General features: G+C 42.9%; 1 protein-coding gene across 2 annotated transcripts in view; it reads left to right on the top strand.

Annotated features, from left to right (window-relative positions):
* Window positions 1–19504, top strand: part of PRKG1 (protein kinase cGMP-dependent 1) — a 1235615-nt gene that overhangs the window by 762241 nt on the left and 453870 nt on the right. For both annotated transcript variants that reach the window (XM_025850942.2, XM_025850941.2), the window contains exon 4: window positions 18158–18263. In XM_025850942.2, the coding sequence (XP_025706727.1) occupies window positions 18158–18263 (106 nt within the window). The remainder of the gene's footprint in view (window positions 1–18157; window positions 18264–19504) is intronic.

Here is a 19504-nt window from a genome sequence, read left to right as displayed (position 1 = left end):
CCAGAAACAGTCTTACGATGCTGACATTTGGAGGCGGACAGGCATTGCAAAATGTACCGTCCTAACAGCTATGGTTTGGGTCCTTGAAAATTTCTTTATATTGTTAATGGAAAATGATTGCTTTTCTTCATAAATATTCAGCCAGTACCATCTAGGTGTCCAGAATTTTATTTTTTTTAATTTTTAAAAAGGTGTTATCGGGGTGCCTGGGTGGCTCAGTTGGTTAAGCCACTGCCTTCGGCTCAGGTCATGATCCTGGAGTCCTGGGATCGAGTCCCGCATCGGGCTCCCTGCTCAGCGGGGAGTCTGCTTCTCCCGCTGACCCTATCCCCTCTCATGTGCTCTCTCTCTCTCTCATTCTCTCTCTCAAATAAATAAAATCTTTAAAAAAAGTGTTATCTATTTTGAGAGAGGGAGAGAGAGAAGGGGCAGAGAGAGAATCTCAAGGTGACTCCACGCTGAGCTGGATCTCACAGCCCTGAGATCGTGACCTGAGCCGAAACCAAGAGTTGGTCGCTTAACCGACTGAGCCACCCGGGTGCCCCTTGCCCAGGACTTCAGAGTCTAATCTAGGCTACGAACTCTGGCACTGGGCCTCTTAAGTAGTCACAGCTGAATTTAGCAGTATTTTTCTCCACTGGAGGGACAAAATGGGAGGAAGGACGTACGCTTCTGCGTGTCCGTGAGCGCTATGCCCTCAAGGAAGCCTGAGTAGTGGAGTGAGTCCTTGTAATTCCATTCTACGGACGTAACAGGAAAGGAGTTATATGTGAACATTCACCACCGGACAGGTCTGCAACATTAGGCAAAGTCTTAATATACTTTTTCTTATCATCTGAGCCCCCTCCAAACACACACACGCACACGCACCCGCGCAAACACACAACTTAGTTCAGTACTGCCTTGGGTGCAAGGGGAGAAAAAAGGCTCATTGAAATCTTCAGGGATAGGACTGTGCAGCCTTAAGAAATGTAAACAATGCTAAAAAAAGAAATGTAAACAATGCAATAGCAACCAGCAGACAGATAAGGAATTGTCTAGTCAAATATTTAAACTTACCTCCCATCCTAAGCAAGAACTGCTTAACTTTAACCACTTGTAAAGAAACTATAAAAAGGAAATATACAACTAGGTCTAATAAAAGCAAATCGTCTCCCTTTCTCTGTTCTACCCTTGCCAAGCGCTCTGCGTGACACATAATGATTTGTTTATCCTCACAGCACTGTACGTAGGTTCTCTCGTTAACCTAATTTTATTTTCTTTTAAAGATTTATTTACTCTAGAGAGAGCGCATGTGCGCACGGAGGGGGTGGGGAGGGGCAGAGGGAGAGGGAGAGAGAAACTTTAGCCGAATCTGTGGCACTCAGCACTGAGCCCTACTCGGGGCTCGATCTCAGAATCCTGAGATCATGACCTGAGCCGCAACCAAGAATCCACGGCTTGACTGACTGCACCACCCAGGCGCCCCTCTTTAATCTAATTTTGAAGATGAAACTGAGCCACAGGGAAGTTAAGTAACTTGCCTAACTCACAGAGCTAGTGAGTGACAGAGCTCAGATTTGGATCCAGGCAGCTGGGCTCCTGGGGCTTAACTCTAGACCCACTGGGCTCTATTGCTTCTCATTACAAACTAGTGAGACATTGTTATTCAAAGTGAGGTCCCTGGACCAGCAGCATTAGAATCACCTGGGCACCTGATAGAAAGGCTCACTCTAGGGACCACTCTAGAATCAGAACCTACATTTTAACAAGGTCGCCAGGTGATTCTCACACACATTTAAGTTTGCAAAGCACGGATCTAAGGCCCTTACTTATAGAACTAATCTATTATGGGAAAAAAACCCCAACAATTCAGTATTCTACCCCAATTAAATTGCCTCCTGATTTAGGCATAAAACCTGCCCCCTTCAGGTTTTGAATATGTCAGAAAAGCATGAAAGTATATACACTACTTTCTTTGTTCTTGCTCCTCGTGGTCCATCATAAGCCTAGACATGAAGGTAGTCCTTTTTTCTAGACCAATCATTCTTTTTTTTAAAATTTCATTTCATTATGTTAACCACTATACATTACATCATTAGTTTTTGACCAATCATTCTTAAAATGTGGTGCCTGGACCAGCGAAGTCCATTAGCACCCCCTGAGAATTGCTAGGTATGTAAACTCTCAGGTCCTCACCAAGACCCCCTGGGGGCGGAGCCCAGCAATCTCTTTAAAAAGCCTTCTAGGTGGTTCCACGCCCTTTGAGGTTTGAGAACTGGGGCCTTAGTTCCTCTGATATCACACACTCTTTGAACGTTGTGAGCTCCACTTTGCCTCAGAGCCTTCCTGAAGAGGTACGGTTCCTTGGTTTTGTAAGTGGGACAGTTTATAAATGTGTAGAAAGATCTGTGATTGGTGTGAACTTTAGCTTCATTGGAAAGAAGCCGCCGTCCGAAGCCTGGGAGCACAGCTTCCTGCAGAAGGCGGGGTGAGTGAAACCATCTTCTCGAAGGGGCGCGTTCTTTGGAAAGGGTCGGCTCTGATGTTTGCTCCCTGGTGGTTTGCTCCCTTGGCTAACTCTGCATCCATTTGGACGTTTCGTTGTGTTTGGTCGCTACTTGTAACACTCCGCGCTGAAAGGCCTGCCTTTGCTGGGTTGTCTGGCGTGTTTTCCCCGCATTCTGGCCGAAGTTGCTCTTGGACAAGATTCTGACTTCCCACGCCCACAGCAGTCATCCCCTGGCTCCCCGAGATGTGTTTCTGCTGATGCCCAGTCGAGTGAATGCATGCTGTGCGTGCAGGATGGCGTCCTTCCACTCTGCCTTCTCTCCCGCCATGACTGTCGTGTAGAGGAGTAGCTTTTTTTCCAAACTGCCCGCGGGAGGCCTCCCCCCCCCCACCCCCGCCGACATTTCTGTGCAGCCCGTGTGCACCGCACCCCAATATGATTTACAGTATGGGCTAATGTGTGCTCTGGTGCTCTTAAATGGAAGCATAGGTTGGTTGTCTTTCAAGTTTAGGAAAAAAAAAACAAAACAAGATTGGCACAAGTCCTAAGGTCTTAGCAGCTTTGCTAGCTCCTGGAGCAGCTTGACTGAGCTGTGCGTGTACCCCAGAGCTTGGGATAGGTTATGGGGGGCTGTCTGCCTCTCTCCAGCCAGCAGCCTTCCCTTCTCCCCATAAGGTACAGGCATCCATCTGAGAATATGATTACAGGACCAAGCTTGCTTTCCCGATGAAATAAGGACCAACTTCCCAAGTCAAGATCTGACTGTATAGTTTCATGAGCATCAATTAGACGCCGATAATTTAGCTTTAAAATAGGTCATAGCTTTTGGATAAAAACCATTCTTTTTTGTCTCTCCTCTCCCCTTTTATTATTGAAAGGACAAGTGTGTTACGGTTGGAAGAAGGTGGACTTGTGACGAGCAATTAGTGTGAAGACCATGACTAATGAAAATAAATGCTCCTCACATGTCTTAGAATCCAGATTGCTCACTGGGGTTGTTTTTTTTTTCCCCCTCCTTGAGCCATAAAATCATAATTTGATCATTTGTACATAAACACATTGGCTGCAATCTCAAGTTCTTCTCAGAAGTTGCTCTTTCATTTCTTCTTGGTATTCATTTCTTCTTGGTATTTTTCATTCACGCCCTAAAAAGAATTGACTGTGACAATAGGCGAGGGGTAACCGGTGCACAAGAGGGAAGGATGGTGGTGCCTTCAGGGACAAACTCTGGTCTTCGGTTGCCAAAGTTTTCCTTTGTGTGTGCGTCTCTCCACTTCCATGGCATGTTTTCATTTCTCTTTGTCACTGTTTCCTGATTGGAAAAGTAAGGAAAGGAAAACCATTGCATAAGAACACTGGCAGGGAAGCTGGAAGAGTCAGGAAAAAGAAAATCACAAGGGTGAAATTGGACTCCTAAGACCTATTCCTGGCTTCCTTCGTCAGTGCGACCTATGACTGATCAATGCCTCTTTGTTGTGTAATTGATTTAGAGTGACGATTTCAAGTTTCTATGGGGCAATACCGGGTGGAAACAACACACAAGGAACATTCAAGACCGAGGCCGGTTCTGTTGATTTTTCTCCCAACTGAGCATGCTCCATGTCGGAGTCTACATGACCTGGGTCGCCCTCCGGTAGATGGCTGTTGTCAACCAGATGCTATGTTCCATGCATGTGTATCGGAACAGACAACATATGCTCCTGCCATGTTTAGAAACATAAACTCACACTGATGAGGGCATAGGACAGAAAGAGTGCGCTGGCTCCTTCAGTCAATGATTTGGGGATGGCTCATTTAGCCAATGTGGATAAACAGGCTGACGGTTAACGTTTTATCTTGACAACGTGGTAATGATTTGTAAGCAGGTGTAACACGTGGGTTATGGAGTCTGAGCTGGACTGTCTCCATTTCTCAGGGTTTGCTACATCCTTAAAGTAGGTGGTATTAATTATACCTAAGAAAATAGGTTTGAAATCCCTGGAAGTCTGCACCTGATGATGGTGTCAGGATGCGTGGGGGTAATCGCTAGTGGAGTTTCAGAATGGAGTGGATCTATGAAGTCAGAAGGTGGAGAGTTTCTTGATACTGGATTTTTTTAAAGATTTTATTTATTTATTTTGACAGAGAGAGACAGTGAGAGAGGGAACACAAGCAGGGGGAGTGGGAGAGGGAGAAGCAGGCTTCCCACTGAGCAGGGAGCCTGATGTGGGGCTTGAACCCAGGACCCTGGGATCATGACCTGAGCCGAAGGCAGACACTTAACGACTGAGCCACCCAGGCGCCCCTTGATACTGGATTTTTGTCTGAGGTCTACCGTCATGGCTAGATTCTACAAAACTCTCAAAATCGACAGCCATCTAGGGTGATGGATTTGTTGTTTCTGAACTGAGCGGGGAGGAGTAGAGATATATTGCATTGTGTTTCAGGAATTTATGACCTTGAGTGAATAAAGGGTGTCTATGCTGGGAATGGAGTTGAATGAAAGGAAAGAAGAAATGGGATTTTTAAAAAGATTTAATTACCTGAGAGAGTGCATGCACAAGCATGAGAGCAGAGGGAGAGAGAATCCTCAAGCAGACTCCCTGCTGAGCATGGAGCCTGACACCGGGCTCAGTCCCAGGACCCTGAGATCAGGACCTGAGCCGAAACCAAGAGTTGGATGCTTCACCATCTGAGCCACCCAGGCACCTCATATTTTGAAAGCTGTCCGGTCAAGTTTTGCTTTATTAAATCAGGGATTTGACCAGACTTTCCTTTCTTCATTGGGACAAATTATCATTCTCCAGACCTCATTGTAAGCTCTCTCTGCTCAGGGAACTATTTTCTCCCCCTGGGCTGGATTGGATGAGCCTGATAGAGGCTCCCCACATACCTTGTGAACCTGCCGGGTAGGCCTGGCACTCACCACACCCCAGTGGTGTTTCTTGGTTTACTGTCCTCCACTTAATTACCGTAAGCTCCTAGAAGACAGGAAATGTATCTGTATTGTTTGCCATAATATCTACAGTACGTGGCATTTTTTATTTCCTAAGTATTTACTGGTGGGACAAATAACTTACACATTAAAGCCTCACTTATGACTTTAATACTTCTCTCTCTTTACGTATCAGTTCTTCTAAATTCTACTCAGGGCTTTGGAATCTTTAACCATTCAGAAGTAACTTTCAAGAACTAGATCGAGTCAACTAGAAATGTATCAGATATTAGGCAGTTTACATAGAAGTAATCTAAATGTAATGCATTTCAAACCTAGTTTGAAAAATGCAAATCTTAAATGAGTACCACATTGATCTGAATATTTCTGGTCATGGTGGTTGAACTTATGTGCTATGTGGATTGAGAATGCCCCTGCAGGATCTTGGAAAGATGACTTCTGTAGCTGTCAGCACCTGGCTGGATTATCTTTATAAAACCGCTCAATATCTCTGTACCTTGGATTTGTTTTGTTTTGTTTTAACTGATGAAATGAAATTATAACTTGTTAAAGTATTGTTTCAAAAATTAGAACCACTTATATGGAAGTTGTCTGAAAACCATACATTTCTATTCAAATGGCTTAAAGATTTTAATCTCCTGTGTGTGTTATGCGTATGTGAGTTTGGTGATCATGACAAAATTAGCAATTTGTAAGGAGTTTAAAATTACTTCTGGGCCTCCAGACAGGGACCAGACTCAAGGTCTAGCTTATGCACAAATGTGACTTGATCGATCACAGACTCAGAAGAGAGGAAAGGAGGATGAGGAAGTACAGAGAGTAGGGTGGTGTTGGGGTGCCGCGATGGAGTTACCCCGCATGGTGGTTCCCCAAGGAAGAGCCATTGCTGGCTGGCACAACGTGCCCATATAAGCCCCAGCTGTGGTCAGGCCCAGGCGTTGAGAAGTGACTCTGCTGCATACCTACACACCAATCTTCACCTCCTTTTAGTTAATATACATCCTTAAATGGCGTGTAAGCAAGTAATAGGCTACGCTTTGCCTGCCATTATTTGCCGAAGGAGTTGGCACGATTCTGCTGACCAGGGGCAGCTCATTGGGTTGCCAGACTGCACTCTGAATATCCCTTCCATATGTCCACAGTTCGTGCCACTGTGTGAAAATGATGCTTCACACAAGAAAAGGGAGAGAGTTTAGTGTGTTTAAGTGGAGGATCTTCCTTCTAGAAATCCAGATTTTTCTTTATCCCGAAGAAACCCATCATCCTATTGTAAAATACAGGGGATACCACTGCTTTTATCTGTGAACATAAAAGAAGTATCAGTTTCTATATTGCGTAATAGCCCAGCCAACCTCTGTGTTCAGGTCTTCTGAAACTGGTTTTGCTAATTGTTGTTGATGATCCGTTTTCTTTGCCACACGATGCGACTTCCAGACGAGCAACATCACAAGAAGGAAAATGGCATTCTCCTAATATGCCAAAGTAGACAGTTTTGAAAATGTGAAACAGCTGAGCTCACTTGACATTTCTTGATGTCATCTACTTCATCTGGAGCGGAGGAGACTGAGAGCTCCCTTTCCTGATGAGATTTTCCAAAATTGTCAGACTTAGACAATTACACTGATAATTGACTGAAGAAGAGATGGGCCAAGAGAGACCTTCTATTTCAAAGCCTACCAGTGCTTAGCAAAAAATGTGAAGTAGTATTGCCTCTGTTCTTTTGTTTTGCTTTGCTTTTTAGAGTGGGAGAAAGGGAGGGGCGGAGGGTGGGGGAGAATCTTAAGCCCACTCCATACCCACCATGGAGTCCGATGCCATGGCTCGATCTCACGACCCTGAGATCAAGACCTGAGCTGAAAGCAAGAATTGGATGCTTAACTGATTCAGCCACCCAGGAACGCTGCCTCTGTTTGTTTGTTTGTTTGTTTGTTTTTAACCAGCTATGTCATATACTTTCTTAATGGGACCTCGACAGAAGCCTTGGTTTTCATATTTATGTGAGGGCTTGAAAGGGATCATAAATTACGGCTGTTGAGTCTACCCTTCAGGTGGCAATGAACTCAGGTGATGGAGAGGTATATGAGGAAGATGGGAAGCTTTTGAAGCCCATCAACAGTGAGCTCTGTAGGTGAGATACAGCAGGGGGCTAATAGACCCCTTATCTTAAAGCTTCATTTTTTTCCCCCCCTCAAGAAATAAGATTGATTAAAAATACATCAAATGTATGGCTTCTAGCATATAGACAGACTGTTTGCAAAAGAGAAACAGTAAGTTATAAGAACGGACTGGGAAAAGGGAAGCCCTTCTTTTGGGAGACTTGATTTCTGAGTTTAAGTTCCATAGTTCAACTTGTAAGGAAAAGTTATTAGTGTAACTTCTCAAAGATGTTTACTTGCATTCCAGCAAATACGTAAGCCTGTGTTTTCGACATCTTGGCGTAGTGTTTAGGGATGCAGCCCATCGAACTGATGAGAGGACTTACAGATGTAATACCCATTTCCTTAATGAGATTCCAGGCTTAAAATCTGTTGTTATGCACAGATGTGCAGTGACATTTACCAACTATGTGCTGATATTTTTGAATTAGGCACACTGTTGAAAATGTGCCAACCTGTAGGAAATTGTGTCACCCTAAGAGCTGTCAGCAAAACCAGCTCAGTAACTTGCCAGAGAAGGAAGCTTATGCTTAAGACCCCAAATGTGCCGTGTTTGGAGGCTCGTTGATGTGCTCTGGATCCTCGACACATGAAAAAGCCCATTGAAATTGATCCTCGTTAAAGTGCAATGGCTACCCAGGCTCTTTTTCCTTTACTAAAGGGTCACAAGCCATCTGTTCAATAATAATCAATTCTAGAATTTTTCTGGGCTCTGACTTCCATTAAATCACAGAAGGCTTTTTTATTTTTTTTGAAACCAACTGAGCCACCCAGGCGCCAAAGGCTTTTTTTTTTTTTAGTAGTAGAATTAAGAACTGTCCAGAAATGAAGAGTCATGAGACCTTTGTACTTAAAAGTGTTAGGCAGGAATATGTAGGAGTTACTCATTTAGCCAACACTGATTGGCTTTTTGCCATGTGTCAGGACCTGGGAGTACAGGGCACTGGGGCTAGAAAGATGAACGAGACCACCTTCTAGCTTTCAAAGTATTCTGTGCTGCTGAAAGCCAGCCTTCTTGTCTTTGACACCGTATTAACACTCTCTGTCTTATCTTAATTTCCCTCTTAACCTGGACGCCTGCCTAAACCCATGCGCAATCCAGCAGGTGATGTTTCTTTTCATTATTCAGAGGTCCTGAGCCAACTTCATGACTGCTCAACACTTGGCATTCTGAGAAAGTTGAAAGAGAATCCTTGTCAGTACCCTACAGGGTTCTGTTTCTTGTGTATTTATAAGATGGTAACATCACCGAAGGACATCCACGAGTGAAGGACATCTTAGGTGCCCGATATCATGCTGCGCATCTATGCAAAGTTATGACTCCCATCTGAAAACAGTTTCACCAGGCACATGTTATCTGTTTCCTAAAACAGTGTGATGAAAGCCTAAACTACGTGTCCCAGGCCCTGCAGTTCCTCTGTGGTGTAAAGATACTCACACAAGCCGGGCTCCAGATGGCTGGTTTTCACTCTCCAGCCTGCTCTCTCATGGTTGGTTTGTTTTTTTTTTTTTCCCCCCCCCCCCCGACATGTTCCTGAGTCTTGAAGTTTGTGCATAAAGTATTGACTGAGGCACCATTTCCCTCGTAAAAGCCAACAAATGGTACCACCCTTTTTCTAGACACCTGCCTATCCCTAAAACTACCATCCTTTTGTACAATACCCCATATGGGGGAGAGCTCTTGTCTCAAGGTAACTATCAGCCTGTACTTCACGCAGATCTAGGGCTCTCTGCTCTCCATAGGGATCTGTTAGCTGCTGTAAAGTGTCCTGGTTTAGTTGCTCCTTTGAGGTGATCCAATTCACCTTTTTTTTTTTTTTTTAAGACTTTGTCAGAACACGAGCAGGCAAAGCGAGAAGTGGGCTCCTTGCCTAGTGAGACTGGATCCCAGGACACGGAGATCATGACCTGAGCCAAAGGCAGATGCTTAACCGGCTGAGCCACCCAGCCGCCCCTCCAATTCACATGGTCTGATTCAGAAATCTTTTCTCCCCTCCTTTCTAGCAAGTCTACCAGAACACTTCCTGCGATGGGAAGCTTCTTTGTATGATACCCCTTCTGTCTTTACATTGAGTCTTAATCACCAGTGCTGTGAATTCTAATTACTGGTGTAGTTCTGTCCTGGACAAGTCAGAAGGAATTGCCACGTAGACCACCAGAAACAGTGCATGGTGGGTTGGTTCAAATTTGCCTTGAGATGGAGCAATTAACACTATTAGCATAAGGTGGAATAATATAGAGGTGGGTGTGTAAATAAGGAGGAAAGGTCAGGTTCACTTTCTGCAGGGAGGAGGTGCCTGAGAACAAGGTCTGTGTCTTGTTCATTGTTGTCACTGGTACCTAGTAGAGTTCTTGGCATGTGGAGAGGTCTCCGTAAATGCAAACGTGTGCAATGTTTACAGAAATGGTCTCCTGGCTCGTAATTTCAGACCAGCCCTTAATTCTCTTATAAACAGCTCCTTTGAATTTACTCAGTGTCTAATAAACCCATCAAATCTTTTAGGACAGTTACTGAGTTTTCCCTCTTATACAGACTGAATATCCTCTGAGGCTTCATCTTTTCTCCAGATGGTATCCCCCTTAAAACCTAGTCGCTAACTTACCCTACAGCCTTTTTTGGGTACTGTGAAGACCTCACAATAAGACTGGTGTGTGATGTAAATACTATATGTGAATACCTGTGAAGCAAGGCAGAGCCAGGAGGCACAATCAGGAGGCTGTGAGACACACACACACACATACACACACACACACACACACACACACTCACTCACACTGATTGAGTAACTGATTTCTAGCCAGGGTGAACTGGAAAATCTTCATGGAGAAAGTGATTTTTGATCTGTGACTTGGAGGGCTACTAGGAATGTCCTAAGTAGAGAAAAATAATTGGAGCCAAGATTGAAAGCAGTGGTGACACTGCTTGCTAATGATTTGTCTAAGTTGATAATGACAATGACCTGCAGTATTCAACTTGACAATCCATTATCTTCATAGGATATATTCTAGGCAAGAAAGTTTACAGTATCACCCCCATACTCATGGTGAGGCAGGTTTGCACAATGGAGACTTCATTGTGTTCCAGATGCATTGGACACAGCAAATGGCCTTTTCTAATTATGAAGCATTTGTCTCAGAACATTCTGGCAGTTGGAATTTGACTTCAGGCTAACATATGCCTTAATGTTGGAAGCAGTTGTGGGCTCCATGGAACCCCTCCAAGCCTCTGATGTGTCCCTTTACGTATCTGAGGGATCACAGATGATTCAAGCATTGGGAGATGGGGGTCATGGTAAAATAAAGCTTCTGGGAGCCCTTGAGTCTGCAGTAAAGCACCTTTATGGTGTGAGCTGGCACTCTCAAATGTGGAAGGTGAAGTTTTAGGGTGAGCTCATCACCCCTTTCCTTGGCCTTCCTTAGGCACTGAGCCCCCAGAAGCTTCTAGTCCATTTAGACAAAGTATGGATCAATGGAAAGTTTCAGATGACACCCACCTATTTTCTGAAAATGTTCCTTGCAAACAGGGGCTGACATGGGGAAGAATAAGTTACTTGAATCCTTGTCAGAACACTAATGTTCACTGCAGGAGAAAGACAGGCAGACATAGCTCACACTTAAAACAGGTTCTCCCCATAGGGACTATGATGGTCTCTGTTGATTTTCCTATGAAGTAGAAGGATAGACATGGATTTTATTTGGAATGTTCGGCACGCGCGCGCATACACAAAATTCAGTTTGGAAAATACTTGGTGAGCTCTTAATTTGTGCCATCTTACAGAATAAGAAAAGCATGTGAAGAAGTGATAATGAGTATTACTGTTCTAGAGCAGTATGGACAGAAACGTGATGTGAGCAATATATTTAATGTCAAATTTTCTTGTAATCACATTAAAAAGGATAAAAGGAAATATGCAGCCTTAAAGGATGAGATCTTGCAATTTGTGACAACATGGGTGGACCTAGCAGGTACCCTACTAAGTGAAATAAGTCAGATTGAGACAAATACCATACAATTCTGCTCATAACTCTAAAAACAAAAAACCCAAACAAACAAATGGATAAACAAGCAGAATCAGACCTGTAAGTACAGAGAAAAAATGGACGGTTACCAGAGGGGAGAGGGGCAGAATTGGGGAAAAAGGGGTGAATGGGGAGGGAGGTATAGGCTTCCTGTAATGGAATGAAGAAGTCCTGGGAATGAGGGGTACAACACAGGGAATATCATCACTGATACTGTAATGTCATTAATATGGTAACAGATGGTAACAACGTGTGAACATAGCATAACATAGAGAAGTTGAATCACTACGTTGTACACCTGATACTCATGTCACATCATGCACCAGCCATACAAAAAAAGTAAAAAGCAAAAAGAAAGAGGTGTAATTTTTAGAGTACATTTTTACTTAGTACATCAAATATTTTTAACATGTAACCAGTATAAAATTATAAGACATTTTATGTTCTCTTTTCATACAGTCTTCCAAATTCTGTGTGTAATTGACACAGCACATTTCAATTTCCATTAGCCTTATTTTAAGGACTCCATGACCACATAAAGTTAGTGGCTATCCTATTCGTCAGCCCGTATTCAAAATTATCAAGGGCTAGGGAAATATAAACAAGCTTGCAAAATACTTGGAGATGTCTGAAGAGGGAAAAGAATAAAAATAACTTCGAGCTGAGCCTTGCAGGGATGAATGAGTGTTTTAGGAGACAAGCAGGTAGAGGGTCCCTCTAGTTTTAGGGATCAGCATCAGCATGAGCAGGGGCCTGGGGCAGATAGGCATTAACGTGAAGGGTGTCGGCAAGCTTGAGGGCGGGGAGACTTGGGAAATGCCACTAGGTCTGCGTATGGAATTTGAACTCTGTCTTGGAAATACCAAATGTCAGTTTCTTTATTGGTGAGTGTCTCGAGGAAAATTAAAAGCCAAACAAAACCTGAAACACGTTGAATTTACGAATCTAGCAAAGTAAATCCGTTGATCTTTTTGTGCGTTGTGGTAAAATATACATAACCTATAACATACTCTAACCATTTTTAAGGGCAATTCAGTGCCATTAAGGACATTCATATTGTAGTGTAACCCTTACCACCGTCCATCTGAGGGAATTTTGCCTCATCCTGAACTGGAACTGTCCCCATCAAGCACCCCCTCCCTATGCCCTGCCCCAGCCTGGTAACCATGATTCTCCTTGCTGTCTCTACGAATCAGATGATTCTAGGTACCTCATGGCAATGGAATCATGCAGTGCTTGTCATTCTGTGTCTGGCTTATTTCACTTAGTAGGACATTTTCAGTGTTCACCCGTGATGTAGCATGTGTCAGATTTTCATTCCTTTCATAAGGCTGAATAATCTTCCATTGTGTATATGGGCCGCATCTCCGATATCCATCCATCCTTTGAAGGATGTTTGGGTTATTTCAACCTTTTGACTATGGTGAATAATGCTGCTCTGAACATTAGTGTACGAATAAATATTCATGTCTCTGTTTTCAGTTACTTGGGGTATATATCTAGACGCAGGATTGTTGGATCCTATGCTAAGTCTATGTGTAATTTTTTTTTTTTTTTTTAAGGAACTGCTATACCATTTTCCATGGTGTCTCCAACATTGCCCATTCCCACCAACAATGCACGAGAGTTCTAATGTGTTCACATCTAATGGGTGTGAAGTAGTATCTCATTGAGGTTTTGATTTGCACTTCCCTAACCTTTAATGGTGTTCTACATCTCTCCATGTCCTTATTGGCAAGCACAGGGGCTGTTGACTGGCCTCTCAGGGTAGGAGGAGGGGAGGCAGTTTTTCAAGAGTGAAACTTCAGGGTCTGATGCCACCTCTGGGTAGATAGTGTCAGAATTGAGTTGAATTGTAGAACATCAAACTGGTGTCCTCAGAGTTGTTTGTTGGTGTGGGGGAACTCCCCCAACCCTGCCCCATTGGAATTATTACCAGAACTTTTTGTACCTCCTATAGGCCCTGTCTGGAAGTACCATCACGATGGAAATTAAGCCTTTAACTTCTGAATTTGGGGGAGACCTATTCCATCCATAGCACCAGGTGAAGAACCAGGGTTTAGGAGATGGTCTTCTGCAGTGCCATGAATCAGCCCTTCTCAGCTCTTCCCCACAGGGAGCAGGGGAGACTGGGAGGCCTTAGCTGTGTACTCACAGCCCCCAGATACTTCCCCACTGCTGGTACTCAATCTTGATGGGCTGTTCGATTATGGGAGACGAGGAGATGGCAAGTGTTTCCTGCAAGGGGCCAGATACTATCTGTCAAAACGACTCCATTCCGTCAGAGACAACATGGAAACAAATGGGCTTGGCTGTGTTCTAATCAGATGTTTTATGGGCACTGAATTTGTTTCCTAGAATTCTCATGTGTCAGGAAATATTTTTCTTTTTAAGAATTTCAGCCATTTAAGAATACAAAACCCATTCATGGCTAGCATGCTGTATAAAAACTGACCACGGGCCCGGTCTGGCACGGACCACAGTTTGTTGGCCTCTGTCCTAGATCACAAGGTGCTTAAAGGCAGGAGCTATATGTTTGCTTTCTATCCCTTATATATAGCACCAGTGTTGGCTAGAATAGTATAAAATAAATATGGGCTGAATAAATATTGAGACTGTAAGTGTTGTATACCCACACATGCTTTCTCAGTATTCGTCCAAAATTTGAATTGCACAGCGGGTGGATTCCCCAATAGAATTTAAGCCAAGCCCAGATTTGTGATGAGAGTCTAGCACAGTTTTGCAGCTCCCCCTCTGTAGTATCTTAGTGTCAGGCAAATTCTAGGCCAACTGTGGCCTGTGTTGAAGGTGTTCTTAATGGACTCCTGCACTTAGAGATCTCAGAGGAATGGGAATTGGCCTATTTTCCTCTGAGTTCAATGTGGCCTTTAACTGAAGAAATGATCACTGTTTCAGCAGAGAATTTTAGATACATACTTGAACAAAAGGGAAGCTCCGTTCCCAACACTTCATCTGCCTGATGCCCTTGAGACTTACATGTTCAACTGTAATCATGAAGAAAATCACAGGAACTTTTTTTGTCAAGTGCCTATTCCCTACAGAGATTAATACACCACTTAAAATCAAAGGTACATGGAAAGATTGTTTTGTTTTCTAATTTTTTCAAATGGTCTGTAAGGTATGGAAGCAGCAGACTTACGCTCCAGCGGGCTGTTGAAGAAGCAAGACGTTAATCACAATTCGAATATGACCACATTCTTGATAACAAGGCGAGGTGAATATTAGTCAGGCTTGCCCACCTGTGAGATGCTAACTTGACTAACAGGTATATTGGCTGAATACAGAAAAGGTTTTGGCATCTCGCCCAAGGTCATGGAAAATTTGCAGTCTCGTCAAGCCATGTTCATTATCACGCAAAATATCTGAAACAGTTTTACTTAGAGACATTCCAATAGCCCATGTAAATGGGAATCAGAAGATAAAATGAAATTATTGGATTCTGTGAACTTATTTTTAGAGCTCATTTTTTAATACATGGATTAGGAGGCCTGATTAAAATACCTAACTGAATTAATGTAACATTAGAGTCCACCTAGGCTTAATTTTTCCTTAGGTGAACTTTATATACATAAATTATATTAACAGTTAGACCCAGTGCTTAGCAAATGAAAAGCTAATTTCATGAGTGGGGAGAAGTTATAAGAAATGAGACATGGACTTTTCTCTGGGAGTAACATACCAACGTACTCGAGGAAACATGATCTAGACATAGCAGACATCGTGAACAATATTGGTAATGTGCTCTAGATAGCGACACAGGGCAGAAACCTGGCTCATCAGGAGGGACCAGGGACAGAGCCTGGCCTCCAAGTGTGAACTCAGACTCAAACTGTTGCAGAAAACTTGGTCACAACACGTGTGTTCACGGGTGAGGGTGTGGGTGTGGGTGTGTCCACACCCACACACCCCCGACCCTCCTCACTTAACTCCTGAGTGCCATGACCTCTGCTTGGTACTTACTACTCCTTGTTTGAAATTGTGCACGCAGCACATGACCAGAACCATTTTTCTCCATTTCCATCCTATTTCTGCTCTGCCTTCTGGTTTTTACATAAAGTGTTACTTGGCAGTGGCAGTGTTGGTCTGTTTTCTGCTTGACTAGGGTGCTTTTGAAGCCAATTTATGCCCCTCCTAGATTAGTCTTTATCAGCTATCACTGTGATCCTATCAGTTGGTGTAAGAGCCTATAATAGAAATTTGTATATACTGCTGCTGGGAGGATGCTGGTGAAGTCTGTCTGCAGGGCAGAGCCGTCGCATGCATGCATGCTTGAGCTCCCTTAAATCTGCTTCTAACTGGACCTTCGAGGTACAGTGCAAGATGTATATTTGATAGTACAACTATTTGCATTGCCCCTATGTTTAAAGTAAAATTGGTGTATCCTAATTTATCCTTTGGAGGAGGACTTTGTGTGCTGGAAATACCTAGAAACAGTTAAGAATGATGATGAATATAGAATTGGGTTTTTTTTTTTTTTCTTGTAAGCATTCAAACACTTTTCATGTATCTGTGGTATATTCTTAAATTCTGGTTCTTCCCTTTGTTTTAAGATCTCTAGCAGCCTTCTGTTGTTCATCACATGAATCCCTGCTTCCTATATCTGGTTTCCAGGTTCCCCTGCAGCAACTCGCTCTCAGATTATGGAGCAACCCCAGGGCACCTGGGTGGCTCAGTGGGTAAAACGTCTGCCTTCGGCTCAGGTCATGATCTCAGGGTCCTGGGATCGAGCCCCGCATTGGGCTCCCTGCTCAGCGGGGAGGCTGCTTCTCCCTGTCCCTCTGCCTGTCGCTCCTCCTGCTTGTGTAGGTTGTCTCTCTCTCTCTCTCTCTCTCTCTCTCTCTCTCTCTCTCTCTCTCTCTCTGTCAAATAAATTAAAAGAAAATACGGAGCGACCCGCAGAGTCTCCCCCTTTTCAGTTTGTGGTATCCCTGCCTGGGCTCCCCAGCCCAGGCCCCCTCCCAGGCCTGCTCTTGTGCTCTCCTCTCTCTCTCCCTCCCCCCCCCCTTCCCCCCCCCCCCCCCCCCCAGCTCAGCTCCTGTCATTTCTAAAAGACTTCTTCTGGTGAATCCTAAATTGGCACTCCTTCGTGGTCATGTCATCCAGTCTTAGGGTTTGTCTCAAGTGAACAGGTGTTCTGGAAATGAGCCTGGATTCAGCCAAGAAACTAGAATGTAGCTGGGGTGCGCCTGTGCCAGGAGCTTTGTTTCGGATGATGGTTCATTTTTAAAGGCTGCTTGGCATGGAGCCATGTGCACATCAGCCTTTGATGCTTTGTTCATTTTCTCATTAACTGAGCGCCTTTTATTCTCCAATAAAGAGCAGGCTAAGGGAGAAGTCATGTTCTAGTTTCTTAGCTTCAAACAATTCTGCGAGGAAAAATTAGATAAGATTCAAAGTTAGGGCTTTGCTCTAGAACACGGTATTTGCTTTCTCGTCTTTCCCTCCATTGCTCTGTTACTCATGGCCCCTCCCTGTGTGTCACACCTGCAGCCTAATACTCTGCCCCTGTCCCCTACCCCCAGATCTCCATCCATTACATTCAGTGGGCTTAGTGAGAGAATTGTCCTCTTCAGTATTTCCACGTTCGGCTCATTAAACTATAAACTGTCCCTACTCCCTTGTCTGGCTCCAACCCCTGCATCCTTACTTACCTCAGCCCCCACGGGTCTGATCTCTGAATTGGCTTTCTTCATTTGTGGGCTAACTTAAAATATTTTCTATCATGAAAATTTGCAAACATACATAAAAACAGAGAGCATAGTACAGTAAGCGTCTTGTATGCCCAGCACGCAGATTCTGTTACGGAGACTTTCAGTGTGTTCTTTTAAAACCTAAGTTTATCTTCTGTATCTTTCTGTTACCCTATAGCATCTTTTTCCAAAACTTGTGTCTTAATAGATCAAATGGTGAACTTCTATGGTATTCCATTTCAACACTACTATTGTCAAAGACTGTGTACATAAGAGACTAGAAATTAAAATTCAACAAACACACCAGGTAGAACCTCACAGGACAACTTTGGGCACAGGTTACAATTTGCAAAAATGAGTTTCATGTAGAAATCATTGTGCAATTATTTCTATTATATTAAATTCACCCCAAAGCCTGAAGATTGAGTTTCACCTCTACCTTTTACAATGAAAATGTGATCATTTGAGTCATGAACACCATCCCAGGTAATTACGAGGGAGTGTTATTAATTGTGAATCTTTCTTTCTCTCTATGTGATTTTGTTCATGGATAGTCTTGAAAGTACTAAATTTTTTCAGTGTGTACTTAGGCATTCCCATCCCTTAAGGACAGAAGAGCAACAAGAATCTTCCTATTAGGCAATAACACTAGATGGAAAATTATGAACTACATTTTGCCTGTAAGAATACTTGCCTCCTTAACAAAACAGGATAGCACAATGGTATCAAGTGTAAATGAGGGCTCATCATCTCCATAACTCTCCTGAATCCCTCTTCTGCGTGATGTGGTTCACGGTTGAAATTGTTTAATTTTTTTTCTTTTTTTTTTTTTTTTTTCCTCCAGCTCTTGTAAATGTGAAACTCTGGGCCATTGATCGACAATGTTTTCAAACAATCATGATGAGGACAGGACTCATCAAGCATACCGAGTATATGGAATTTTTAAAAAGGTAGGTTGCTTTATTTTCTTCTTCCGAGGGCGCTCATTGTCTATTCAAACCCTCTTCTTGGACATGCGGCCCAGGGAAGGCCTTTGCCTTCGTCCTAGGCTGAATAGCCTACAGATTTGTGGAAGCACAAGATTTTGGACGGGCTTCTTTCTGTTTCTGGTACCAATTTCCGCGATAGGTGAATAAGTCAGAACTTGAGAGTTTCACTGAACATTCTCATGGACGAGTGATGCTCAGAGAAACAAAGGAGAATTTGAACAAAAAGGGTAATGGAGTCCATCCCTAACTATCAGTTAATATGTCTGGGGCACCTCTTCTGATTAAATCCTCTCGTATAAAATTCCATGTTAAAGGTCAGATGACTAAGATGGAAAAGTTCCAAGATGAAGCTCATTATCCTTCAATCCTGAGTTTAATTTCCCAAATTAAATTTGTTTTACATTTTAGTTCTGAAATATCAAAAGCTTTTCTTGATATCGTATATTATCATAATTCAGTATAGCATGGGAACTGGAATAAGAAAACAGCTTTTCATTTCTGAGGAATACACTGACGTTCACTGAAATGCCTTTCTTTGTCTCTAAGCTAACTTTAAAGAAAACGCATTATTTTATCATTTAAAAGAATATTGACTTTTTTCCAAAAAGTAGTTATTTTGGTTTTTTTTTCTTTTGAAAACTGAACCATTCTTAAATAGCGATATACAGATGGTTTGCTAAAGAGGTGGTGTAGGGTCGCTTGTCTCATTTTTCAGAGCTAGAATATTAAACTGGCTTTTTCATTTAATATTTTTTTGGTGAAGAAATGGTTTCACTGGAACTAAATCTAAATCCCATTTCATTTCAGTGATACATCATGACAGGTATCTGTTGCATTTTCTTATGCAGTTTTAATAGTCTTGAGTATTTTATGTAATATATTTCCTGATTCATTCTTTATACATTTTTCATTTCCACACATTTCTTTATATTCCTGCTAAAGGGACAATAAAATTCTAATTTGATATCAAGTAATAATAATATATTCAAATATAACTATCAGTAGGGGGTTGGGATTTTTCTGGAACGTGATTGGATGGAACCCTTAGAAGTAGAAATGTAAGTTTCTGTTTGGAGTTTAGTATAGTTTGCAAGGAAATTACTCAGGTGCCGTGCGTGTGTGGGTGTCTATAGGTCTACGTTTGTGTATGTCAATAAATGTGTGTGTGTGTGTGTGTGTGTGTGTGTGTGTGTGTATATATA

Source organism: Callorhinus ursinus, unplaced genomic scaffold, assembly GCF_003265705.2.
Source record: "Callorhinus ursinus isolate GAN/ISIS: 27379988/994484 unplaced genomic scaffold, GSC_fseal_2.0 scaffold32, whole genome shotgun sequence".
Lineage (NCBI taxonomy): Eukaryota > Metazoa > Chordata > Mammalia > Carnivora > Otariidae > Callorhinus > Callorhinus ursinus.
The sequence above is the reverse complement of the archived record's forward strand: the minus strand, read 5'-3'. Positions and strand labels throughout refer to the sequence as shown.